The sequence below is a fragment of the Neolamprologus brichardi genome, chromosome 13 (genome assembly GCF_056152115.1).
Source record: "Neolamprologus brichardi isolate AB-2024 chromosome 13, ASM5615211v1, whole genome shotgun sequence".
In the NCBI taxonomy this organism is placed as follows: Eukaryota; Metazoa; Chordata; class Actinopteri; order Cichliformes; family Cichlidae; genus Neolamprologus; species Neolamprologus brichardi.
In genome coordinates this window covers 32323998-32351465 of record NC_142116.1, presented here as the reverse complement: position 1 = coordinate 32351465, position 27468 = coordinate 32323998, and the positions used below count along the sequence as shown (strand labels likewise).

General features: G+C 44.3%; 1 protein-coding gene across 2 annotated transcripts; it reads left to right on the top strand.

Annotated features, from left to right (window-relative positions):
* Nucleotides 1–884: 884 nt before the first annotated feature.
* Nucleotides 885–27087, top strand: usp48 (ubiquitin specific peptidase 48). 2 transcript variants are annotated; one of them, XM_087850463.1, is made up of 27 exons: nucleotides 886–1616; nucleotides 2191–2311; nucleotides 2445–2586; nucleotides 3654–3781; nucleotides 4917–5041; nucleotides 5880–5988; nucleotides 6151–6284; nucleotides 6997–7082; nucleotides 8343–8522; nucleotides 10796–10933; nucleotides 11041–11190; nucleotides 14945–15145; nucleotides 16473–16584; nucleotides 16674–16813; nucleotides 17481–17555; nucleotides 17682–17806; nucleotides 22340–22462; nucleotides 22572–22633; nucleotides 22739–22849; nucleotides 23181–23311; nucleotides 23773–23879; nucleotides 23977–24084; nucleotides 24429–24611; nucleotides 24690–24815; nucleotides 24904–24952; nucleotides 25034–25060; nucleotides 26412–27087. In XM_087850463.1, exons 1-27 carry the CDS (start codon nucleotides 1483–1485, stop codon nucleotides 26432–26434), a joined length of 3150 nt encoding a protein of 1049 aa, XP_087706589.1. In that variant the 5' UTR covers nucleotides 886–1482; the 3' UTR covers nucleotides 26435–27087. The 2 variants fall into 2 exon arrangements, with proteins under 2 accessions (XP_087706588.1, XP_087706589.1); XM_087850462.1 differs by lacking the exon at nucleotides 26412–27087 and having other exon boundaries at nucleotides 885–1616; nucleotides 25034–26400.
* Nucleotides 27088–27468: the final 381 nt, after the last annotated feature.

The window sequence follows — 27468 nt, the reverse complement described above, 5'->3', positions numbered from 1 at the left end:
GGTACAGTTTTATTGTCACGTCACATTACTGGTACACTGGTGCAGCACATGTCAGTGAGATTCTTGTGTGCAAGCTTCACAAACAGTGGTGTCCAAAATATAAGAAACAAAAAATAAATAAATAAAATATAAGAAATATATTAAAAAAAATATGCAATGAATGGCATGAATGTATGTACAAATATACATACACATGTGTATATGTGTGTATGTATATAAGTATAACATATAGAGAAAGTCAGCAGATGAATATTGTGCAAAAGTGTCATTTATGTATAATATGGAGTGAAGTGTTCAGCTGTGTGGTGGCCTCAGTCTGCGGGGAGGACCCTGCAGCAAGTAGTGTGAACCTCCCTGCTTTCCTCAGGCTCACCTCCAGTTATCCTTTTGGAACACAGCACCATATACTAATATCATTTTATTAGATTAATACAGCACAAGCTTCAGTTCTGCACAGAAACGTCCTACTTTTTACTTTCTTTGACTATTTTTCAGAACCTGCACTTTCAGTTTTACTTGAGTAAAAAAGTTAATCAATACTTTTACCAGAATGTTTTAATAAGCATCTCACCTCCCACTGAAGTATATAATGTCTCTTTTTTGGCCACCTCTAACACACACAGACACACACGTATCCCACATTAACCCCTGGCTAAACAACATCAGTGCCAAACACGCATGCAGGCTTGACAGGCTTCGGTCTAACTATATTTACAGCGCGTTTCCGTCCCATTCAGACAGACATTTCAGAATTACAGTATCCGAGGAGTAAACACCGCGTCGACACCACAGGCAGCAGCTTTTTGAAGTGAACTCATAACTGACGCTTTCCCTTCATTTGTGCAGAGAGCAGGCCCGTCTGCCGGTGTCCGCGTGTCCCCTCCTCCGAAGAGTAGCTACGTCACATTTTGACGTCGTGTTGATTTTGAGCGGAGAAGTAATTTATTTATAAACTGACGCAAGGGCGCTAAATCTAAAATAAACCGTGAATAAAATGTGAAAATACATAAATACTTTTGGTGAAGCAGCTGCACGTATGAAAGGTTCGAGAAATTTGACCTTAACACAATAAACTTGCTACGTTAGCGTTAGAGAGCGTTAAATAGAAAGTACAGAGGAAAATGACTTGCTAGCACAGCCGGTCGGGCTACATTTTAGCTAGCTAGCTAGCTAACCGTAGTAAGAGTGTTGTTTTTCTGGCGTTACCCTGCAAATACTGTTAGTGGTAGTTTGCCGTCTTTTATTAACCTTTCCGTTGTTACGTTGTGGACTCATGGACTTACAACTATGTTCAACAGAGTTATGAGAGAACGCTAGCATTAGCTGGCTACCTGGAGGTTGCTCAAGAAACAAGCCACGGCCAGCGATAACTCCGGCTAGCCGACAGTTTTAGCATTCCTGTTTCCACTTTAGTTAGCCTGAGTCTTTTGGGGTTTTTTCGTGTCATATGTGTGGCAGAGGTTAACGTTACTCTATAGAATTATGGCGCCTCGCGTACAGCTGGAGAAAGCGGCTTGGCGTTGGGTGGAAACTGTGAAACCAGAAGAAATCAGGCAGGAGCATATAGAGCTAGCATACCGAATCAACCTCCCGGCCTGCAAAAGAGGTGCCTGCAGGTACAGTATCAACATTTCTAAACAATGTTTGTTGTGATAGCGCGTGTTAGTGAAAATACCCCATTTGTTGAACTACATTATATTCAGATTAGTTAAAGGCTTAATGGTCGGCTGCTCCCTCGCTTGCGGACAAGCATCAAGTCTGGAGCAGTTTTATAGACTGTAGGAAAGCTAATGAAGACCCACTCTCGAATTTGACATTGCCCAACTTGGCTCAGCCTAGCACACAGACACTTTGCTAGTGTCTTGTTACGGTCCGCACTGTTTCTATGCTTGCGCTACAAAAACCATTATTGATCTCACCCCGTGGCCCCTACCTGGATACAAATATATCTATATTATTGCTAATATATATTTGTAATATATCTATATCATGGCTAAAGCACTTCTGGATGGATGCAAACTGCATTTCGTTGCCTTGTACCTGTGACATGTGCAATGACAATAAAGTTGAATTCTATTCTATTCTATTCTAAATGTGTGGGTGGCTGTGTTTGTCAACTGTGCGTTGTTTAAGAGCAATGTAGCTAAAGTGTGAAACAGTAAAGTTAATAGCATTAATTTGCTTTTCCAGGAGGAACTGCAAAGGGAATCCCAACTGCCTGGTTGGTATTGGTGAACAGGCATGGCTTGGAGAAATTGATGAAAGTGCTTTTCACAGTATCGATGACCCAAATTCAGAACGTCGAGAAAAGGTACTGCAAATGATTTTCTCACATGGCCTTTTTTTGGCTGCCTTGCTTGATGATTGACAGTCCAAGTCCTGGCCACATGTAGAAACAGTATGTGTAAAGATAAGGTTATTTCTCTCTCTCTGCCCCTTTCTAGAACACATTTGTTGGGTTGACCAACCTTGGTGCAACATGTTACGTCAACACATTTCTGCAAGTATGGTTCCACAACCTGGAGCTGCGTAGGAGTCTCTATCAGTGCCAAAATTCAAGAGCAGAGGAACATGACACTGAGTCTGGTATAAGTCAAAACTAAATCCTGGGCTGCTTCTGTGTTTTTATTTGTTTTCCAAGTAAACTCGGCAGGTTTTAGCCAGATTTGGAAAGGTGTTGTTGCTTGTTGTACATATAAATAGCGTAGTACACACATCGGTATGCAGTAGTTGGCACTTGTTCTTGTGCTTTCATAGATTCCTACTGATACTGGTGGCTGTAGCTAGAAGGTTGGTGGTTCGATCGATCCCAGTCTGTTCCAGTCTGCATGCCAAATATCCTTGGGCGAGATACTACCCCCATGTTGTTCTCCGATGTGTCCATCAGAGTATTAATGCTGTGCGAATGCTAGTTAGAAAGCACTTAGTAACCTATTAGGAAAAAGTGCTTGTGTGATTGGGTGAATGAATGAGTTGTGTAAAGCACTTTGAGTGCTCAGAGTAGAAAAATGCTGTATAAGAACCAGTCCATTTCCCATACTGGTTTTTACCCAAAGTACAAACACAGGGTTGGTTGTTAGATTGTAAATTGGCTGTGTGTGAATCAAGCTGTTTGTGAATGTATGAGTAAATGTAACTTTTCTTGTAAAGCACCTGGGGCTCAGGTGGTAGAGTGGGTCTTCTACCAATCCCAGTGTTGGAGGATCAATCCCTGGCTCCTGCAGTCCTGCTTTCTCTGGTCTGTGTGGACGGTCCTTGGGCGAGATACTGAACCCTGAGTTGCCCCAGTTGCACTTCGCTGTGTGAGTGTGTGACAGAAAGACTGATCATTACATGCACCATCACTTCACGGACAACCAACACGGAGTAGAATACAGTCGAGTAGGTACTAGAAGAAAAGAGGCATCTCACATTCACTCTGATGGATGCACTGGAGAGCAGCTCGGGGTATTTGGCGAGCACACAGCAAAATTCAAACTTTCTTGTGTGAAATGTGAAAGGCCCAATGCTCTGCTGGACTCGTACTCTTTCTACTGTTTTGAATGTATTTTCAAGTAACTGACATAATGTGCTTAAAGCAAAAGTTTTTATGTTAGCTACTGTGACAGCGCATATACAGTATACTGTGAAGGCTTATCCTCTGTCTATTTCAGATTACGAGCCCCAGTCCATCTGTGAGCATCTACAGTATCTGTTCGCTCTCCTGCAGAATAGCAACAGAAAGTACATCGACCCTTCAGGGCTAGTGAAAGCACTTGGTCTGGACACAGGACAGCAACAGGTACATTCAGTCCCATTTATCTGGAGCCAGGCAAAATGATCTCACAATGTCTTTTGAGACTATCTGAAGTTGTTTGTTGCACACTGCTTTTGTTTCAGTCCAGTCTTTGTACCTGAACATTTTCAAAGGAATGTTTGTTAAGCCACTGAACACTGATCTGTGACTCACTCGAGCATTAAAAAGCACATATAACTTACAGGATGAATCACTGTTCTGTACACATAACAGGAACTTGGCAAAACTGTATTTTTAGACATTTTGTTAGAAGCCACAGTTGGTTCCCATAAGAGCCATGTGCAAATTACTTTATGATTGAATAATATCAACACTTAGCAGTGAATCAGGAAGAAAAAACCCAGATATAGTCAATTATTTTGCTGTATTTTATGTTTTTAGGTGTTTGGTTTTTTTTAAGGTTTTTTTGTTTTCAAGGTAAGTCACCTCCAGAACTGTGGGCTGTATTACAAAGTCAGGTCAACCAGTGTGGATTAACTCCCTAACTGTGGCGCTGACATCATGTGACCAATCTAAAACAGCTACTTCATGGGTCATTGGAGGCTTCCTCCACAGAAAATGTGTCACCCACTCCAGTCAGACATTTTCAGAGAACCGAGGTCACAAAATACAATACTGCTGCAACAGAGCACGTGCAGTCAATGCTGCAGAAAGTGGCTGTTCTGTTGATTTAGCAGACACAATGGTAAAATAAACATCTTAATTCCAGTGAACTAGTTCATGGCCGAGTGTGTATTTTGGTGCTGCTGTTTGTTTCTAAGGTCATGGCTGCACATCCGAGCTCCAAACGTTAAACTGGATCCATGCAAACATTAAAGCGCACTGTTCCATAGATGTGGCCGTCGCGTTCGTTTGTTGCAGGTCGAAGTGAAATGAATTTTACTCGCTGAACGTTCTTAGTGGGTGTTCTGTGTTTCAGTAGCTGCAGTTCTAGCAGTAAAAACGACGAGCAGCCGATTACAAACACGTCTACAAATGACACTCAAGAGAACATTTGCCTAAGAGTTGAGAATGTGTTGAAGAATAAAGGAGCTCATAGCAAATATTGGCGTTGAAGCTTGTTAGGAACGTACACGCACTCTGCTTTTTGTCCTACTGACTTCAGAGGCTTTATTTTCAGGATGCCCAGGAGTTCTCGAAGCTGTTCCTGTCTCTGCTGGAGGACACACTGTCCAAACAGAAGAACCCGAACCTGCGGAACGTCATTCAGCTGCAGTTCTGTGGACAGTTCTCCTACGTTACTGTGTAAGGCTTCTTATTACTTACACTTGTTTCAATAGAGTACTGCTTTGTGTGGATTTGTTTTTCACATGTGACTGCTAACACGTGTAAATGCTCACTGACACCTCTGCTGTCAGACCTGACGTAGATGGACTCTGTCTGTGCAGCTGAAGCTCTAAGACGTGTGGAGAACATGTTCTTAGAACATGTTTAGTGTCAGCACAGAACATTACATCACGTTACAGTGGTTGGTAGGTTGCATACAAATTAGTTTATGTTAGCTAGCTAATAACAGAAACTCAGTATATATGGTATACAAGCATTTCATAAAATGCTAACCCTTACAGAACTGTAGTTTGAACCCAACTGTGAGTGAGTTGTTGGGCCTTGGCTCATAAGAACGGTATACAATGGCTTTTCTGACTGACACAGAACTATACAGTGATTTGGACATGGGACATTTGTGTGTCGGGCTGGTTCCTGTCAGAATGCAGTAATAAGGAAGACAGGAGGTTTCCTGTTGCACACAGATGTGCTGCTTGTTTATGTTTACAGTTCTTGGAAATAGTTCTTTATGTTCTGTTTTAGGAGGGGTTTCACAGGTGTGGCTTAGTGTGTGTGCATATTTATATTAGCGTTAGCATTTGGACTGCAACATGAATCATTCAAAGGTGCTCAGCAGTTTTCTGGTTTTGGTTTGAAGAAGAATGAGATGCTTAGTAAGTATTTTAAAAAACTGGTAAAAGCTGAAAAACTTCAGGACTTTCCCCCCAAACTTTAAAACATTCATCTCAAAAATGAGCCAGCTGACATTTTTGAGCGTGCATAAAGCAGAGGTGCTGTTGTTTTGGCTGTTCATCAGGTGTAACCAGTGTGGACGCTCGTCTGCTCTTCCATCGCGGTTTTACGAGCTAGAGCTGAACATCCAGGGCCACAAGAGCCTCACCGAGTGTGTCACCGAGTTCTTAAAGGTACCTGTCATTCAGCTACACTCAGTTTGTAGATGACATTATTGCATTAGTTTGTTCAAAATCAACATCAGTCACATGTTAGCAAATATTAGATCTGCCCAGTTTGAATTTCATTGCCTTTTAAATGTTCTGACTTCATTTTCCTTGCACCCACCTTTGCAGGAGGAGAAGCTGGATGGGGAAAACCGCTACTTCTGTGAGACGTGTCAGAGTAAGCAGAATGCCACCCGAAGGATCAAGCTGCACAGCCTTCCTCCAACCCTCAACCTGCAGCTCATGCGCTTTGTCTTCGATAGGTCAGCCATCACTCTGTATTTTTATGGTGGTTTCATTTAAATGGGGGCAGGATATCAACTAAATAATAATATTACATAAAAGTAATCAATTGATTTGGATGTCATTGAATGAATTAAGTACTTAATCTCCTACGACCCAGCTAGAATAGAAGGCAGCCAAGAAGTGTCTAAAGAGAAGCACGGTCATGGTCATCATGGTCATCCTCGCCAGCCTAAATAACTCAGTCCTGTAGACGATCTGTGATCTGAAGCTTTGACTTGACAAGGGGCAGCCAAGAAACCTAAAGGATTTATTCTATAAAGAGAAGTCTGAGGAAAATGTTTGTGTGCTGCTCACTCACTTTGGATCACAACAAATGAAAACTTAAGTTTTGTAGATCCTGATCACATTATGCTTTCAAAAGTAGGATTATCCATGAAATGAACAGTTTCACAGGCCGGCCCACTCTTCCATGTGACATCTGTTATGTGTTTTAAACCAAGATGGCTCATCTTGAGACTTCAGAGTCGAATGGATGATGCTGGAGTAGCTGTGTTCACCTTTTATACTGTCTAAACTAAAATACATCGCAGTATTAAAATCTTTTTTTAAATCTCTTAAAGTCACTTTTTTTAAGGAAACTAGCTGGAATTAATTACTTAAACTATTTATGTCATTGGTTTCTTCTGTCTTGAGGTCAGAGGATTCACTGACATGTGTTTTCTCCTCCAGACAAACAGGCCACAAGAAGAAGCTCAACTCTTTCATCAGCTTTCCAGAGCAGTTGGACATGGGGCCTTTCCTAGAAGACAAGCAAGGTATGAGCAGTATCTCTGTGTGCCACAGAAAGCAGCCACACCGATCCAACAGTTCCCACTGGCTTGTGGCAGCTACACAACAGGAATGTGGTCGAGCTTATAGATAAACAACTGTCTTGAGTGATTCAGTTACACGTTGACAGCTACATTAGTTCACACCCAGTTGTAGCATAGAGCAAATGTGGATTGCACCTGTGTATTTGAGCTACCTAAATAAATACATCAGCTGTTGTCTGCCAGTTGTTGCACTTTAACAAAGTGACATGTGACAAAGTTCACTTGCAGCCTGTCTCTGAAGTGGCCCCAGACACATTATGTATGTAGACACTGGTAACCTGAAGGGGCCCAGCACAGACCTCTGAATCTGGGCTGAGTGATTACATCTCTGTATGGTTGAGGATAGGGATGCAACGATACCAGTTTTTTCAAACTGATACGATACCGATACTTGGATCTGAGTACTTGCCGATACAGAGTACAAAAACCGATACTTCTACCACACACACACACACAAATGCAATGAATTGGAAGACAGGTTTTATTTTATTCCCTGCCGATAAAAAATAAAATCTTAATAAAAATGACCACAAAATAATTTCAAGTGAAAAATCAGCACTTCTGTTAAATTATTGCAGAGTCTCCACATTGTAATTTAACAAAATATCACTGAACTATTGGCACTGTCTCGAGCTTTCAGAATAATAAATAAACACTTCTGTTTATTTATTATATTTCATATCGCAGCTCGAGTATGCTGAGAAGACGGTGCAATCCTATGTTTTCCACGACCGGCATTGGCTGGTCATCCAGAGAAATAAAATGAGTCGAGCCTCTGTTATTTTAACTGCCCGTGGATTTTCTCTTGACATTTTTCATCGCTTTTCCAAAACCTGAGTTAAAGTTGGCTGTTCCACACTGCTGACATTTTGTTTAGCCTAGCTACAGCAGCCTCCAGTTTCTCTTTTTTATCTGGAGCTGCCAGTCTCACTCGCCTAACCCTGTGCCTGTTTAGCGCGGGATGTCCCCCTAGTGGCCAATCTAAAAAACTACAACAGAAATGACAAGCCACCCTCTGATTAATGAAATAAGTTGGTATCGGTTCATGGTATCGGTTAACTTTTACGAGTATGAGTACACACACATTTTACAGTATCGGCCCTGATACCCGATACCAGTATCGGTATCGGTGCATCCCTAGTTGAGGAGTGTCTTACTGCCCAATAACATGAGTTATAATGTTATGTCTGTCCGTCTCGCCAGATGAGAAATGTGTCTACGAACTGAGCGCAGTGCTGATTCATCGGGGAATCAGTGCCTACTCCGGCCACTACATCGCCCACGTGAAAGATGCTCGTACTGGCGACTGGTACAAATTCAACGATGAGGAAATTGAAAAGATGGAAGGCAAAAAGCTACAGCTTGGTATTGAGGAGGACATTGGTACGTAGTAAGTAGCATGGAAATGGGGACACTTCAGTAGGACCTTTGTGAAATCCCCATGTAACGTTATGTTATTGTTGCCAAATATTATTTCTAATGTATATCCATCCATTTTCCTCTGCTCACCTGGGTCTGGGCAGAGAAGCCCAGACCTAACCACCTTCTCCAGCTTGTCTGGGGGAGCACCATGGCATTCCTCGGTAAGCGATTATATCTTACCGAGATTATATATATATATAAGAGATTATATCTCTCCAGCGTGTCCTGGATCTGCCCCGTGGTCTCCTCCCAGTGGGACATGTCTGAAACACTTCACCCAGGAGGCATCCTTTTGGTGTGGAGCAGTAGCTGCTCTACTCTGAGCCAAACTCCTGACTCTGTCCCTAAGGGAGAGGCCAGACACATTTCAGAGGAAGCTCATTTCTGCTTTTTGTAGCCACGATCTCGTTCTTTCTTTCGTCCACCCACTGGGAACCAGTCCAACATATATAACTAACCCTATGTGGACAAAGCTCTTGGAACGGTTGTATAAGGGGCCAGACACTCTATGCTCCAGAAGTACCTCTCACAGGACACTCCGAGGGACAGGGCTGAAAGCCTTCTCCAAATCCACAAAACACGTACACTGATTGGCCAAATTCCCATGCACCCTCAAGTATCCTCGAGAGGGGGAAGAGCTGGTCCAGTGTAGGATGGGGCGATTGGACAAATATATCGCCGATAGGCTGAGCCCATCGGAGATCATTTTCACAAAGGCAATTTATTTATTTATTTGCCCATGAGTAAGTTTGCTAATAATGATGGAGCTAATAGAAACAGTCAACAGAAAAAACAAATAATAGCGCTGTTTTAACAGCAGCCTCCTCAGAGTGCGCCCAAATGCTTGTTGCTGCAGAAGCTGGTGATAGCCGCACACTCAGCCGGATGGTGGACACGTACGTGGTCGTGCAAGTTGGTCATGTTTGAGTCCTTTGCTCGCACTATACGTCTGCAAAAGTGGCACACAGCTTTGGTTATATCCTCTTTCAGCCCAAATGGGCAGATTAATTAATATATATATATATATATATATATATATATATATATATATATATATATATATATACATATATACATATATATATATTTTTTTTTTTTAGTGCTGTCAGCGTTAATGTGACTAACGCAATTAACAGTTAACCCAACCCATCTCTGTCAATGCATTTCAGACAGTTTGTCCCAAGTTTGTTCATTCTGCGCTCCAGATGGGTTGAGCGCGTTAAAAGTTTTAATCATGATGACGGCATTAACGCTGACAGCCCAAACTTTGGAGGGAGATTAGTTTGTCCATGTTTGGACTTCTGTCTTGTAAACGCCCAAATCAGTCCGTGCATGATTACATTACTCCGCCATTCAAAAGGTCCGCGCATGCGTGAACGTATCGCTCATCACCGATTATTGGACTGACGATTGTCGGTTGGAAAATCTTTACATATGGCCCCACTCTAGTCCAGTGATCTGTGACCAGGAAGATAACAGAACCTCGGATGCTCCTGTGTCCGAGGTTCAACTAGGGGAGGGAGTCTCCTTTCCAGCATCCTGGCTTAGACTTTCACGGGAGGCTGAGGAGAATGATCCCCCTATAGTTGAAGCTTCTGGTCCCCCTTCTTAAAGATGGGAACCACCACGCAGGTCTGCCAATCCAAATGTACCGCCCCTTATCTCCACGCAACATTGTAGAGTTGTGTCAGCCAAGACAGTCCTGTAACATCCAGCGCCTTAAGGAGCTCGGGGTGAACGTCATCCACCCAGGAACTCTGCCACCGAGGAGTTGTTTAACAGTGACCTCGCCCCCGGAGATAGTCAAAGCGTCGCTCTCGTCCCCGGACTCTGCTTCCACAGAAGACATGTCAGTTGGATTAAAGAGCTCCTCCATGTATTCCTTCCACTGCCCAACAATATCCTCAGTTGAAGCCAGCAGAGCTCCACCCACTCTATACACAATGTGGGTTGAGCACCACTCCTGAGTCGCCTGATGGTTTCCCAGAAACTCTTCAAGGCAGTCAAAGTGTTTTTTCCATGCCCTCTGCGCCACCCAGTGCCGCTGCGCCCAGCCGGGCCCATGGCACTGGCCTCCGGGTACCCCAGGCCTGGCTTCAGGGCCTAATAACAGTGGACCAGCTTTTTTGTTTGTTTGTTTGTTTGTTTTGCAAATGCATTGTCAATTTTACCACCTGAGGGACGTATACACCTTCTCATAGTTGTTTTTCTTCTTTACTCCACTTGTTTCCTAGCTGAGACGGTAAAATCCCAGACAAAAAAACCAAAGTGCAGTAAAGGCTATCACTGCTCCAGAAATGCATACATGCTGGTGTATAAGGTCCAGCAGGAGGAAAGCTCAGGTCCTCTCAGGAGTAATGTGGAGGTGCCAGGTGTGTCGATCTTGAATTGATTTTTGCATGACCTCTACAATTGGTAAAAACAAATGCAGACCTGTGTGATGCATGTCTGATTGTCTTTTCTCTTTTCTGACCAACAGCCTTTCTTCAGAGGTTGGTAGACCAAGACAACCATAAGTTTGAGGAATGGTGCAGTGAGATGACTGACATGAGAAAACAGAGTGTGGATAAGGGCAAGGCTAAGCATGAAGAGGTGAAGGAGCTCTACAAGCTTTTACCCGCAAGAGACGGTCGGTAAAATCATGCCTCAATCATCCACAGTCCACTTAACAGAAACACTTAGAGTGTGCACATGTTTGTTACAGTTCAAAGTATTCTTACATGCACACTGCTGTTTCCCAAATGTAAACTCTACTTCGTCAGGCTGTTGAGGTATATTATTGGCTCCTCGAGCATCTCCCGAAACAACACGATGGAGTCACAAACAACCATACCACCTTTAGTCTGTGGTGCCACTGTTGGACATATTCCAGCTCTACTGTGTTAGACTGCAGCTGTCAGTATTAGTCTTTATGTTCTGTGTCTGTTGCCTAGAAGGTCAACAAAGAAACTCAAGCAGGTGGAGAACTTGTGCTGTGCTGCTAAACAAGGTTTGCTATTGATAGCTGCAGTCCAAGGCAGTGGAGCTGCCTGATTATTTTGCATTCCTGTTACACAGTGTGAATAATTATTTATGTCACATTTTATGCGTACATGCACACACACAAACACGTCAGGCCACGAATAGGATGTTGTTGATCTCACAGTTATTAGTACAACAGATTCCCTCCCTGTACTGTTAACACACACGTCTTGGGATGTAGCAATGGGTGGTCTGGACGTTGGCATGCTTTATGCGATGGAGCCAATGCAGTGGGCTGTGATCCAAACAGAGTGTGAAAGGGTGGCCCAGGAGGTGATAACAGAGTCAACCACCCACCAGCTTGTCACCCAGGGTTCCTACTCGGACAGCTTCTGGCTGATTTAACCGGGCGGTCCCACCCCCTCCCCACCCTCAGGAGCAAAACTGCCTACTCTATTTGAGGTGTCAGTCTGCAGAAAGGGAAGGAAAAGTTAGGAGTGTGGAGCAGGGGCTTCCCACAGAGAGCCTTCTTCCCCTGCACAAATGCCACCTGGCACCGCTCTGTCCACTGGACCAGATCTGTGGCATCCTTTCGGGTGAGACTGGGGGCTGGTCTGGTCCGTGAAGTTCAGCACGAACCAGCAGCTGTAATCAGCCAGGAACCGTCTCGCCTCTTTTTAGGTCTTGTGACATGGTCAGGGTGCGACAGTTGTTGTTTTTGCACCTGTGGGTACAACTGCACACCCCAGGTGGTTACCCCAGATACTGTACCTTCTTCCATTCAACTTCAAAACTTCTTCAGGTTGCTGGTGAGCCCCGCCTGCCTCAAGCACTCCAGGACCATGGGCACCCGCTGTACATGCTCCCTCCAGGTGTCACTATGGATGTTAATGTCATTCGCATAGGCAGAATATGCAGCGAGCGGTCCATGAGACATTGGAAGAAGCCTGGCCTCCAAACAAGTCGAATGGAAGTGTGACAAACTGGCCCAGGAGCTTGTTGGCCCGGGACATGGGATAACCGTGCGACTCTATCACTCCTGTCTTCAGCATTTCAGTGAATTCCTTCTGCAATATTTATCTGTTATGTTCAGGCAGCCTGTAGGGTTATGAACGCACCTTCACACCAGGGCACGTTACAGGATAGTGCTCTATGAACTTGGTATATCTGGGCATGGGGGAGAATATATCTGCAAAACACCGTTGCAATGAAAAACACATCCGCTCTCTGATCATCACAATGGAGGGAGGAGTAATGGTGGAAATTGGCATCTCCGGCTCGTCTCTCTCGTTCACCAGGCTCACCAGAGAAATAGTTTCAGCCACTCTCCACGCTTGAAGGAGGTTGAGTTGATATACTTGTGCATACCTCCCCTGTCCGACTGCACCAACTCATAGTCAACTCGTCACACGGCGAGCAACTTTGAGGTCAAAAAGGGAGTAATAGAGTACTTTCATTCATTCTTAGCTGGGCTTGGACCTTCCTCCCACTTTTCTTTAATTAGTTACAACACTGTAGCTTCCTGATGAACAGCAACTCAAAGGGAAAAAACCCCGTGGAGGCCTGGGGCACCTCCTGCACTGCAAACAACAGAGGGCCTAACCACTGGTTCCAGTTGCGTTCTTCCTCGTGAATGAACTTCATGGATTCTAAAGTCTTATTCAGACGCTCCACCAGCCCATTGGTCTGAGGGTGGTAGATGTTGGCCCAAACAGATTTAATGCCTAGTAATTCATTAGTTAGTGAGCAGGGAACGATAAGCCCTGCTCACTCAGTAGCTCGTTAAGGGGGCTGACTCAGCAGATGACCTGAAGCATCGCCTATGCCACACTCTTTGCAGAAATTATGCCCAGCAGCATTGCTTTGGGATATCGCATCACATAATCCACTGGAACTAATGCGATATTCATGTGCACTCCGTTGAAATGGCTCCATGAGGTCCATGCCAGTGCGTTCACACGGCACCTCTGTTATTGGTAATGGGTGCAAAGGCGTTTTCAAAATGATCGGCTGGTTCACCAGCTAAGACTCAGACCAGAGCACGTTCCTACGAATGCCCGGCTGATAAAATTGAGACATCGCTCCAGAGTTGTCATATCCCGTATGCCCCATTTGTCCTCACAGACAAAGGGGAGGGTTTTGGAGGGCTGGCAAAACAGAACATCTCCCCCACCTTCATCCCTGGGCACTGTTGACGAACGTCTCCTGTTCGCCCGCACCTGCGACATTCCTGCCCGATGTACGTGCAGCTCCCGGTGAGTGGGGTCCAGTGTCTGTAGCCGCTGAGACCAATAAAGAAACAGCAGAGAGAGACGGGGTATTCTGTGCAGGCAGTGGTGACCACGGTGGTGTTATCTCCCGGAGCCACCTCCTGACGATGTCCTGCCACCTGTTGTGGCTCCCTAACCGATTCTCTCGCCCGATACCACGATGTTCCAGTTGGCTGGTCGACATCAGTGGACGCACTCCAATGTGTCTGCCAGGAGCCCCTCCACGAACTGCTCGAGCACAGTCCAACTGCCTAGCTTGCCGTGCAGCCACCTGGAATAGGCCTGTTCCTCCGGCCACATTAGCGCCTTCCGGAAGCATCAGTGGGAAGAGCCACAGCCAATCCACTATTGCTCATTGGACGTCTTAGAAGCTGACTTTCGCCGCTGCGGATAGGCTGAGAGCGGCTGCAGGACCCACTCCACCTCGGGCTACTAACACACCTCCACTGTGACTCAACAAACCTCCAAGAACGCCTGGGGGTCACCCCCTCCCTGATCCAGTAGAGAGTCCCACCGGAGCCAGGGGGAGCAGCAGCGGTGCCAGAAGGAGGCAGACCGAGCAGCTAGCCTCTGCAGAAACTGCGTCCAGGATTGGTAAATGGCCTGTATTTGTGTAGCGCTTTCACTAGTCCAGCCTAGGGAGGACTAGGCAACCTTCCGATTACAAGGCGAACTCCCAACTCTTGAGCCACGATTCAGCCTGCTCTTGCAGCTTCTCCATCTGCCACATCACCACTTGCTCTTGCTGCAACGTTGCTAGGTCCACCACCGTCTGCACCAGTAATAGGACTGGGTGTGCAGGCTGTGTTCCCACATGCCTGCCTGGGTTTTGGCACCACTGAGACACCTGTGTTCTGGGACCCCTGCATCACACACATACAGTCAGGTTTACAGGCCAGTGATCATTTATCTGCAAAGGTGATCTCTGGTGCTCCAGCTGCAGCGGTGCCAGCCTGCCTTCCCTCTGTCCCTCTGAACATGTCGGTTTTTGGTTTTGTTTTTCTACCAAACTGAAAGAGTAATTTTGCATGCGTAACATGATAATGTTAACACATGTATGTCTGGGATAAGGTACAGGGAACCTGCTGTTACCACAATAGAAGCCTGAATCTTCTCCTTATGGTTGTGTTCCTCTGCTTTCTCTGTGTACAGGCGAGCCGTATGAGTTCATCCCCCTTGACTGGCTTAAGAAGTGGCTCGATGACTCCACTGCCACTAAAGAAATTGACAGCTCCCGCTTCTTGTGTTCTCATGACAAACTTCACCCAGACAAAGTGGGAGACACCAGGAAGGTTTCCATGCAAGCTGCACAACTCCTGTATGAACGCTATGGTGGAGGGCCTAGACTGAATGGTTAGACTTTTCAAATCATGAGCTTCTGCTCCCGTCATAGTTTCATTTCTTCAAGTTACACATCCAGCGTTGTCATATTTAACCATGTCAGACTAAAAAGTGAACTAAGAGTTTCAAATTATACTCAAAATGATCTGGTTTCAGCACAAACTGTGTCATTGCAACACATTTACCACTGGTAAGGATGACAAGTGCCGACAGCTGTCAGATTCACTTGTTCACTTTGAAATAAGGTTTATTAAATGTGTTTAAACAGTTTCTGATAGGGTGTGCCTGAGAATGCAGCAAACCGATAACATTTGTTTAAACAAGTTATTGCAGAGGTCAGTAACCTCACGAGTAGGGATGCACCGATACCGATACTGGTATCGGGGCCGATACTGTAAAATGTGTGTGTACTCATACTCGTAAAAGTTAACCGATACCATGAACCAATACCAACTTATTTCATTAATCAGAGGGTGGCTTGTCATTTCTGTTGTAGTTTTTTAGATTGGCCACTAGGGGGACATCCCGCGCTAAACAGGCACAGGGTTAGACGAGTGAGACTGGCAGCTCCAGATAAAAAAGAGAAACTGGAGGCTGCTGTAGCTAGGCTAAACAAAATGTCAGCAGTGTGGAACAGCCAACTTTAACTCAGGTTTTGGAAAAGTGATGAAAAATGTCAAGAGAAAATCCACGGGCAGTTAAAATATCAGAGGCTCTGACTCATTTTATCGCTCTGGATGACCAGCCAATCCGGGTCGTGGAAAACATAGGATCTTCTCAGCATACTCGAGCTGCGATATGAAATTCCCAGCCGCCCACACATCAGGGAGATAATGGTGCCAAAACTTTCTGAAGAGGTAAAGACAAGCAGTGTGTGCGCGATGTCAGTCCTCGGTTTAACGGCACAGTGGACTGATGATCCACGGGCAGATGGGGAGTTCGTTCGTCAATGCCAAATACTTTTGTTATTTTGTTTGTTTGTTTACAATATGGACACTCTGCAATAATTTAACAGAAGTGATTATTTTTCACTTGAAATTTTTTTGTGATAATTTTTATTAAGATTTAATTTTTTATTGGCAGAGAATAAAATAAAACCTGTCTTCCAATTCATTGTATATATGTGTGTGTGTGTGTGTGTGTGTGTGTGGTAGAAGTATCGGTTTTTGTACTCTGTATCGGTAAGTACTCAGATCCAAGTATCGGTATCGTATCGGTTTGAAAAAATTGGTATCGTTGCATCCCTACTCACGAGTATACTAGCATATGAAAATACTACAGATCTGTCTGTATTGTGTGTTCTGTACAACAGTATAGGTCACTTTGTGTGTTTGTTTAGAGTCGTCACTGTGCAGAGAGTGTGTTAGCCAACGATGCAGAGTGCTTCGGCTGAAGAACCAGCTCAGTGAAGATTACAAGGAAATCTCAAACCTGGTGAAGCGCACGTTCAGGTAAGCACGCTCTGGCTAAGTGTAGGTCGGTGAATCAATGTCTTGACTTAAGTCCATATAAAAGTCTATTTTATTGCACCGTGTATCAGTGGTGCAGGTTTCTGGGTAGGCAAAGCATCTCTGCGGAGCTGGAGGCAGCTGGCTTTGGAACAGCTGGAGGAGGATGAACATGAAACCACACACAACAGCCAGACCAATGGACAGGGACCACACACCAACAACAGCAAAGGTTCTAATAATCCTTCTCTGTGTCCTCCACTTCCATTGTTGTGTTTTTGTACCTGTCAGCCAAACTGAAAATAATAGACGTTTACTGTGTTTCATTCAGTCATCATTTGCAGATTTGCTGCACATAATATTCCTCATATTAGTTATATAATAAGTGTTGATTTTGACCTGATTCTGATGCTTGTCCTGTTTTTGTTTTCCCTAAAGAGACCTCCCCAGGAGTGTTTAGGCTGTAAACGGGCTTTTATTTGCTTGTTCATAAAATCTTTTTCAAATGGCCAGAAAAGCCAAAAAATTCATAGATTTTTGTTCACAACTGTAGACAGACTGTTGAATATACTCAAAGGCCATTTTATTAGGTACATGTGTTCAGCTGCTTGTTGACACAGATGTGTAATCAGCAGACACTCGTGGATTTAGCCACGTGGACGTGGCCAAGACAACCTGTGCAAAGCAAACATCAGAATGAGGGAGAAAGATGAGTTTATTTTGAGCGGGACATGTGCACAGGGGCCGGCCACGCTGTTCTGAGTATTTCAGAAAAAGACAAGCTTTATTGTAACCAGCAAAGTGTCCAGTGACTGTGTGTGCACCAGTCATGCTCTACATGTGCAGCCATGTTTTCATCTGCGAGCATGGTTTTATGAGCATCACCTGTTTGTTTGCAGAGTTCAGCTCAGAGCTGTCAGAGTGCATTGAGGACGAGATGAAGACTTTTAATGAAGATATCGTCTGCAGTCACGGTATTTGCCACCATCAGCAGTAATTATTAGATATGCAGATGTTTAAACACTTTAAAAACAAAACAACGTTTGCTGTTATGGCTGTGCTAGCATCCATAATATAACTCTTATGTACCTACTGTGTAGGTGGTCTGAGTATTCTGGAAACTGAACGCAAGTTGGTGTCACCTGAAGTTTGGACCAAGTTTCGGGAATACTTCCCCAAAGCCCCAGAATTCACCCAGGACCAAGAGGCCTGTCAGCAGTGCCTGGTTAGTGCATCACACGGATCCCCTGTGTCGTCACTACATTATGCTTGATATTTTCTTTAAGCCTGCATCACAATTTGTCAGACACAGTTCATGTTGTGTAGATTGATGGTTCATTAACCTCCTCAGACCTGAACTCTTCCACGGCAGCATTTTTAATCTCTCTTTGATATTTGGGCTGATTGGGACCTGATGAATGTAGAAACAAAGAATCACCTGATTTTTGTTTCTAAGAAAACGAGAGCCACATATGAGGATATTCATTTAAAACTTCAACAGAACAGCAGCAGTTTAATGACCTTGTAAGTGCATATCAGGCCCTTGCAGAGCAAACTTGAGCATTTTGGTCTAAATAACCCAAAATTTGACGTCCACATGTGGATGCAGGTCCTAGCAGGTTAAACATGAACATTTGTTTACAGTAGATGAAATGGTTTGGTGTTACTAATCCTTAAACTAAAATCAGCTGGACAGCCTTCATGATTAATGCACAGAAATATTGATGGTTTCCACCAGTGTGTTGGTATTCTATATTCAATACAGCAGCATGGTGACACAGTACTGTTGCCAGTTCCACCATCAGACTAGAGTCTTTCTGTGTGGAGCTGCTTCTCCCCGTGTCTCTGTGGGTTCAGTCCAAAGACGTGGAGTTAGTGGGATAGGGTGAGTGGTAACTCTAAATGTGAGTGCGAGTGGTTGCCTGTCTCTGGGTGTTAGCCCTGCGACAGACTGGTGACCTGTCCAAGGTGTACCCCGCCTCTCACCCTAGGACAGCTGGGATAGGCTCCCCAACAGCCTCCTGGAAAAGAATGGATGGATATCAGGGCTCGCAAAATTTCAAAATCCCTTGTAGCCCTTCGGGCAGGGACTGTTCAATTTTTGGTAGCCCGAATAAAAAAGAGAGCAATTTTTTGATTAATGTTTTGTTTCCGTTACAATATTATACATTAAAGTATAATATTGTAACGGAAACAAAACATTAATCAAAAAATAGTTGAAACACAAATTACAACGTTGTATAAAAATTACAATCATCAACTCAAATACTTGATTCTCATTGAACATAAATTTCTATGAACTTGTAAGAACTGTGAACATGAATCAGTCTGTGTCAGACCCTGAATCTGAATTTTCCACTGAAGTCACAGGTAAGAGGCAAGTGGAACCAAGATCTTTGGCCATTTGCTTTTTGAAGTTTGCAAAGACTGCTACATTGTGCCTGTGGTAGTTCACTCTTTGCAACATAGTAGCTGTTTTAAACTGATTTTCAGGTTTATTTTTAGTTTGTTATTTGCAATTGGTGTTTGTTCTGGGAAAGATATTGCAGACTGAGCAATAATGCATTTCTTGCATTTCTCATGGGTTCTAATGGGGGCCTTTCTTAAAATGACTGGTCCCAGTAACAAAGGCGCCAACAACACACCCGGCAGAACATCATGTTATTTACACGGCTGCACATAAGTGGTCCGCATGTGCGCATTCGCTGTCAAAGTAAAAGACGCGCACCAGATAAGAAGTTGCAGCGCGCGATTGCGTCCATATAAAAGGCTGTTTTTGTCCTAGAGTGGGATTTTCACGGCACATTCCGCACCACATCTCTGTGCGTTCATCATTTGTTTGAAGCCAGCTCACCTCCTGCAACCACTTTTCCGAGAATACGCTTCTTTTGTGGTTTGGACTCCTTCTGACATTTCTTTGGAGGTGGAGGAACATCACAGTAATTGCTTAAAGGAGCTTCTTCGACATCTTTAAGAGTTCTAAACAAATGTCTGTCCTCCTCCAGAAAATCTTATGTACGCAAACACGCGTTGCAACTTCTTATCTTGTGCGCTCTTTTTATTTTGACAGCGAATGCGCACCTGTGGACCACTTATGTGCAGCCCTGGTTATTTAGCTCGTCATATTGCAGCCACAGAAATTCTTTTGTCCATGAAACCATAAAGCTGCACTTTCTTTTTGCCTTATAGTCTGATTTGTCATAACGTTTCCGTTTTGTCACTTCTTCACCCTGACCTGTCTTATTTGGCTCAGCAGAACTAAAATATATATCCTGCTGCTTTTACACACGCACTCACATAACGCTCAGCGATTCTCTGCGATCAACCTCTCACATGTTTAAGCTGCAGGAGATTTCACTTGTCATGTTTGCATAGTAAGCTAACGATTGATAAGATGATGTCAGAGGAATTGGTGCGCAAATTATCGTCACTCACCAATCAGTGCTGTCGCTCTCTATACACAGTTCAGCGATTGCAAAGTGAAAGCAAAAAACAAGCGCAAATTCAAACGCGATTTCAATATGTCACATATTGACAGTGGCTCACCGATGCCAATGACATAATTACCCAGCTACATTTCCGAAAGAATGCAAAAGCATTGACATATATTTTTCCTTCCTACGATAGGCCGACGGGCAGGGCAGAGATAGATTTTGGTAGCCCGACTAGAAAAATTGCTAGCCCTGGGATGTCGGGCTAGCGATTTTGCGAGCCCTGAATATATTCAATACATATGATATAATCATATTGAAACATTAATATTTTGTCCCTCTGATGATAACTACAGCTGACCAACTTCCGTCTTTTAATATTGAGCTACAAGTGAATAGAGCTTGGTATCACATTCAATTTCTAGATTTGATTCCATTTTGACTCAGTCAGTCAGAAATATTATAATTCTGATCATTTATCAGTACAGATTCATATTTTTATATCTATGTGTAAACCAAAGCGTCACAGCAGGCGCCTGTGTCAGTATTGAGGATAAAACACAGAAACAGGAAGCAGATTTGCCTTTTATAGCAGGTAACCTTAAAAATGTTCTGCATTCGATCAAAGAAAACCAGGAATCAACAGCTGAACATTAGCTGATGCTGCTGAAGCAGAGCACAGTTACAGACATTTGATTACAGACACGGGTAGGTGTCTTGCAATTTGTGATCATTTTAAAAAGTTTAAATTTCTTTGGTGTTGAACAACAGAAATGAAGCTTTACTGTGAGAGGTCATTTTGAAAAGAAAAAAGAAGGAACGCTGAACACAACGGCAGACTGGTGTGTAATAAGCAAGCGAACAGAGAGAGAGAGCTGTGCAGGAAGTGTGATTTTATCATGGTGGAAACAAAACAGGCGAGGTCAGAGTCATGTTTGTGTAACGTGACGCGTAGTTTGGCTCTTCTGTTGCTGGTTTAGTCAGTCAGAGTGATGAAACCTGCAGCGTCAGCTGTCGGCTTCCAGCCCGACGCCGTGTCTGTGTGCGACCCACACTCTGTGTTTACGTCTTTGTGTGGAACTCGTGTACCTGCTCTCATTTACTGTTTTAGCTGTTTGGAGGTTGTTGAAATAGTTTTGTGAGCTTTAAGCTGAGATTCTGGCAAAATACATTTATATTCACTAATCAATTGAGGATTTAATGAATTGATATCACTTTATTAGTGTGAATGCTTGAAAAGTATTGTTCTTCTACATCTTTATTATAGTGTGGATGCCTTTGAGGGCCTGACGTTTCTGTTCATTTTAAGCAGCAGAAGTGAGGCGCGTGTCTGTGTGCGTGTGTATGGAGCCACTGGGTGCAGTCACTATAGCAACCAGGCTCACACCTGCCTGCTTAGCTCTGTCTCACTCTGCCAAGATTCATCTGAAACACTTCTCTTTCCACGGCTGCTGTGTCCACAGTGTCTGCTCTACAGCATAGGTGTCAAACTCTGGCAGCCTAATTACATTTGGCCCGTGAAGCCACACCAAATTACTATGAGCTGGCCTACTGGTATTATACAGCTAATATATATGTTGTTTAGTATTAAGCTTTGCTTGTTCCATATTCAGTTTTTCATCAAAACTTGTTTGAGTCCGTAAGAAGAGATTCATTCTTAAATCTGGAGGAAGATTTATTTTTTCAATAAATATTAACGTTAGCCCGCGACTTTGTTCCAGTTTTCAATTTTGGCCCTCTGTGTATTTGAGTTTGACACCCCTGACCTACAGCCATCATTTTACCCTGAAAACGTCGCCATCATTGTTCTCTGTCCAACACCGTGTCTTTAAAAGCTCAGAGATGTAAACTTTTTAAACTGTGTGGATCCAAGTGGAGGGATCACATTTTATTCATTCAGTGATTCAAAGAGTATGAACTTTTAATATTCATTCAGATGTTTTCTGACTCTAAAATTTCTTTTCTCATTTATTAGGTTTTTCTAATTTACATTTAAAACATTTTCAGCTGTTTTCCAACTTCTTCTTCTTCCATGTAAACGTCAGCTTTTAGCAGTTCAGCACTTTTGTTTTCAGATTAAAATTTCTGTTTTTTTCATCTCATTCAAAGTTTTTAACTTAAATTCAGCAGTTAATTCATTTCAGTGCATACATTCAGATTCAAGCATTCACAGTGTCTTCAGAAGATGCACTTTCTAGTTCAAACGGAAACATTTTTTAAACCCCTACAAATGAACATGGAGCTCTGCACCAGCACCAGGCGGTGGTAGTTGGTAGATGTGCCATTTGGTCAGCTGAGGAACTGAAAGGTTAGTTTTGTCTTTCCAGACGATGGAGCAGGAGGAAAAGGACAACGAGGCAGTCAGTAAGATGATGGCCCTGGACCAGAAGAACCAACTGCTCAACCTCTTCCATGAGAAAAATCGACCAGCGCTCACCAAATGGCCTCAGGTAAGCCGAGCACCGCGTGCTCAGCACCAATCCCTCTGCATATGAGTAATGCTGTTTGAATGATGACAGAAGGTAAACACAGACGTTGTTTTCTGGTTTGTGTACCCAGGGCACAGATGTGCTTTATGTAGTTCCTCTGTTTTTTGTGGATGAGTGGAGAAAATTTATCAGGTATGTTTGTTTTGACAGTAAAGTGATTTTATGATGATGCAGTTCGACTGTTTGCACCTTTCTCCAGTTTCACTTCTGTTTTTCTCTCTTGTGTGTTTTACACAGGAGACCCACAAAGTCCTCCCCCGTGTCCAACGTTAGCAACACGCTGCTGCTGTGTCCACACGGAGGCTTCATGTTCACCTACGACTCGCTCATTAACGGAGAGGCACAACAGTGAGTCCTGCCCCACAGTTATTGTGTCTTACCTTTAAATGTCGTTCTTACAGAGGTTCATTACATCCTGTAAAATGTTTTAAACTCCCAACAGTATATTCACATGTTGTGGTTTTCCTGTTTGGAAACGTCCGTGAGCTCCTCAGCATTTTGATTGGCAGTCGAGATCAAAGAGGTTGCAGATTGTCTCTGCAGGATGGCCAATTAAAAGTCAGCATGCAGCTAACGAATCATGATGTGTGGTTAATGGCTCAGGCCTTACCTGCTGCCGCTCTTCAGCTGCTTGTTTTTCGTGGTGTGCTGACAAAAATGATTTTGTTGTTTCGCACAGTGTAGCTCTGCTGTGGCCAAGCGAATGGGACGTGATCAGCAGACTCTTCATCGTGGACCAGCCGATCTCCATCCACTGCTTGAAACGGACTACGCCGAGTGGCTGCACCACCCAGTACACCACTCAGCCTGGTAAGAGTCCAACGTCGGGTTAAGTATGTCGAGAAGAGGGTCGAGCAAACTGAAGAGAAGAATGAAATCCCACTGTAATGTTTCTAATGATCATAACATAGAGCTGTGGATGCTGCATGTGGACAAACGTGAGGTTTCACAACCTGTGGCTGCGTCACTCCAGATGCCCGATCTTTATCCAAGTTATCACATGTTAGGTCACAAAACGTGCATGAAAATGAGATCACTGAGGTAGTTCCATGTACAGAGATCCACAGCACCTTAGATAAGGCAGGGCAGTTTAACCAGCTCGTTCAGCTGAAGGACCAGTGAGCACTCGTGGTTGTCTGCTGTCCACAGATCACGAGCCAAACTGTGCTGAAGGTCACATCGGTTGGTTCACAGTTGACCTGTGAGCCCGATACTTCATCAGTGATGCTTTTTGTCCTTGATTCATTTCAAATGGATGTGTTTGTGTCCAGATCTGTGCTGGGAGTGCAGAGAGAGCTTCCTCTTCCAGCAGCAGAGGGACCTCCGAGAGTATACCCAAGCCACCATCTACATACGCAAAGTGATTGAAGACAAAAGAGTAAAGAGCTTTTACCTCAAACGCTGACGTTTTTCTCAGCTGCTGCGCTGACTGTGTCTAACAGCCTCTCCTGTCACACTTATTTAACTGTGTGTAGATGATAAAGGAGGCTGCACCAGAGCTGAGTGTCAGCAGCTCTGAAGCAGAGGAGGAGAAGGAAGAACATCCCAAACTGGATGGTGAGAAAGACCCCGACTTCAGCCAGGTAACCACACCAGCACCACGCGTCTGCAAGAGAAAGCTCTCAGTAATCACACTCAGTCAAAGCTGTCAGCAGAGGCACGAGGCTGCATCAGCTTCTCTGCATTAACACAACTGAGAAATATGAATGAATTATAGTGCAAGTCTGCTACAAGACATGTCTGAGTAACGATGCTGGTGAATCTAGGAGTTTGTTTTTACACGTCTGCCTGTGGCGGCTCTCAAACCTCACGTGACCTTGAAAAACCCTTTTAGTTGTTTGCTAGCAGCACACAGATATCCTGAGTCTTTTGTTCCCTAAGACTTGTATCTTTGACTCAAATCTGTTACAAACTTTGTTTCTTTCAGTCACAGGACGGTGCAAAACGGCTAAAGTTGAGTGACAGCAGTGTGCCCACAGCTGCTGCTGGTGTTGTGACCAACGTGGCCAAACCAGGTGGAATCAGGAGGAGCACGCGACACAGGAAGCTCCGTGGAGAGAAGGCGCTCATCGTTTCAGCGAATCAGACTCTGAAAGAGCTGAAAATACAAGTGAGGAACTCAGATTACTGAACACAAAGCAGTGAGTGGGCCAGTTTGACTAAACCCACGGTGCCTGTCGTTGTCCAGATCATGCACGCCTTCTCTGTGGCGCCGTTTGACCAAAATCTCTTCATTGATGGAAAAAGTCTGACAGACGACTCGGCCACACTGGGAAGCCTGGGAATCATCCCGGAGAGCATCATCTGTCTGAAGGTACACACAGTCTCCTCATCCTCACACAACAATCGCTCGAACATAACCTGACGTCATTTTCCTCCAAATGTATTCTGTTCGGCTGCAGGCTGATGAGCCAATAGCAGATTACGCTGCAATGGATGATGTCTATCAAGGTCAGTAGGCCTGTGTGTGCTTCCACTACAGCTGGGTTCAAAGAAGGACTGCTTTCTTAAACTGTTCTTCTTTGTTCACAGTGAGAATGCCTGAAGAGGGGTTTAAAGGTGAGCATGCTTCCTCTGCACTTGTTTTACTTCAAACATAATGGTGTGTCACAGTGTAGGGCACAGGGCCACTGCAGCTGGGATCTGGAGCAGGTGGAGAAACACGTTAGTTGGAACTCTTTCTTACTAACAAGCCCACATGTTGGAAACAGGAGCCACATGTGGGCTGTCCCAAGTTCTTAAGCAGGCTGTATATGCGCTATAAAGCAATCAGCCTTCAGATCTGAAAGCTGCCCTCTGTCTAATAGCTGGAGGAGAGCCACAGGTAGTGCTGGCTGTAGGTCAGGGGTGGGCAGCTCCAGGCCTGGAGGGCCTGCAGGTTTGAGATCTCACCCTGGGTCAGCACACCTGAGTCACATGATGAGTTCAGTACCAGGCCTCTGGAGAACTTCAGGACACGTTGAGGAGGTCAGCTGTGTTGGATCAGGGACACGTCTAAAACCTGCAGGACCTCCAGGCCTGGAGTTGGACACCCTGCACTGGCTGCTCCAGTCTGCATGCCAGAGTATCCTTGGATACTGAACCAGCTGATGGGAGTATGAACATGTGTGGACACATAAGCGCTGCTGTATGACGAGACGTGTTTGTTGTCTGATGATGAGCGCTGTTACAATCACAGAGGAGCGTAACGCAGCGTGTTGTTAGAGACAGGCCTGCCCGCGTCAGCAGGTAGCCAGCGTCCATGTTTTTCCCAGTCCCATCCACAAGTTGGCAGCAGCAGCATAAAGTCTAATGAGCTTGGAAAGCTTGTTGAAGACGAGAAGCTTCTCAGAACTGAAGAAGCTTCTCAGATGAGATCTTAGAAACGTCTTTGAGAAACGTAAAGAAGTCCAGACGCTTTTCTCTCCAAGCTCCTTGGACTGTGAGGACGACTGAGATCCTTCAGACATAAACTCAAGGACTCACAAACAGCTGGTGTTAGGACCAAACTCTCATATAAGACATGTCTCATAACCACACATCACAAAATAGTGCTTTTACTGTAAACTCGACCTGTGTGAAGTGTTTCCAGCTGGGCGGCGGGTCGAGTGTGTGGCCCACGCATGAAGCTATACATGTTTAGATGTTTCTGTGTGAGCGTTTCTTACACGGCGTGCTGCGGGGGAAGCCTGTTCTAACGTTTGAGTCGAGGTTTGTTTGGAGCAGCTGACGGCTGTTTCGTGCTCGTGATTCTTGTGTGGAAGACAAAGAAATATTGCCATAAACTGTGTATTTTGTCACCACGACACAAACCATAGTGTATATTATGAACCGATAGATGTTTTCATCTGATACAGTTCATCATGTCACTGTGGCACAGCGTCTGACCGCACAGTGTTTGTTTCATTCTAACCACTGTGACCTCCTCCAGGCACCGGGCTGCTCGGCCACTGAGGACAGCTGTTTGCAGCTGTGCTTGAACTGCGACGATGACGGACGGAAATTTTAAAAAAGCTTGAATATGTTGTGTCCATATAAATAAGCTCTTAAATTTGTTCTGTACTTTGTTTTTCTACATTTTGAGTAGGCTTTCTTTGATAAAACTGTGACTATCTTGCAAAGTTTCTCTACATGAGGTTGAACGTTTGTAAAGACACCAGGTCGGAGTCTGAGACCTGGTTCAGCTCAGATCTACTGTGGGTCGAGAAAATGTTTTATTTTTGAATCTTTTAAATTATGACAGAAGACAAATTGAAGATGATGCTCTTTCTTTCTGTTGTGTGTAAGCTTATCTTGTAACTGCAGAGTTTTCAGGTTTGTCAGAAGAATGCACTAGTTCCTGTTAATTATTGCAAATATACTGGCTCATCAATCTTAGAACATGTATTACCTCCACACAGTCATTTTATATATACATATATAAATATATATGTATGTATGTATATATAAGCACATGTGTGTGTTTGTACACACACTCGATGTGGCATTTGCAGTTACATAGCTACAGTATGTAAACCATACGCTGGAGAATGAAATGGAACAAATGTAAGCAGTGACACGTTGTCTTCTTTTCACTGTTATTTCTTATAAACAATAAAGTTATTTTCAAAGCACTCTGCCTTCACTCATAATTGTGTGTTCATTCGTGGCCTGACACGTGTGTGCGCCCGATCAGTTCATACTTCCTGATCAGTGTTCACCAACAGCAAATGGATGAATTTGCTCCAGGTTGCAGCATCTGCGTTCATATCCTGCTCTGAGCATCGTCTGTTGTTACCTGGCTGCTCTTCCTCTGTGCTCTTCCTCTCCTCCTGCCTGGCAGCAGTTCATGTATAAACCATGCCAGCCGCGCCTCTGTCTCCAAACTGTCCCTTTGATATCTTCGTTACTCACTACAAACATTTCACGCCCTCCAGCTCCGCCTCTCGTCAGTGCTGCGTCTCCAGCCCAAACATCAGAGCGTCCCCCTCAGATATCACACCCACACC

Bases quoted from the DNA above. Each gene is read 5' to 3' on its own strand.
- usp48 (XM_087850462.1), top strand. From the start codon at position 1,483: ATGGCGCCTCGCGTACAGCTGGAGAAAGCGGCTTGGCGTTGGGTGGAA. The intron at 15,146-16,472 runs GTTAGACTTTTC...GTGTTTGTTTAG, and splicing joins TGGAGGGCCTAGACTGAATG to AGTCGTCACTGTGCAGAGAG. The intron at 22,850-23,180 runs GTGAGTCCTGCC...TGTTTCGCACAG, and splicing joins ATTAACGGAGAGGCACAACA to TGTAGCTCTGCTGTGGCCAA.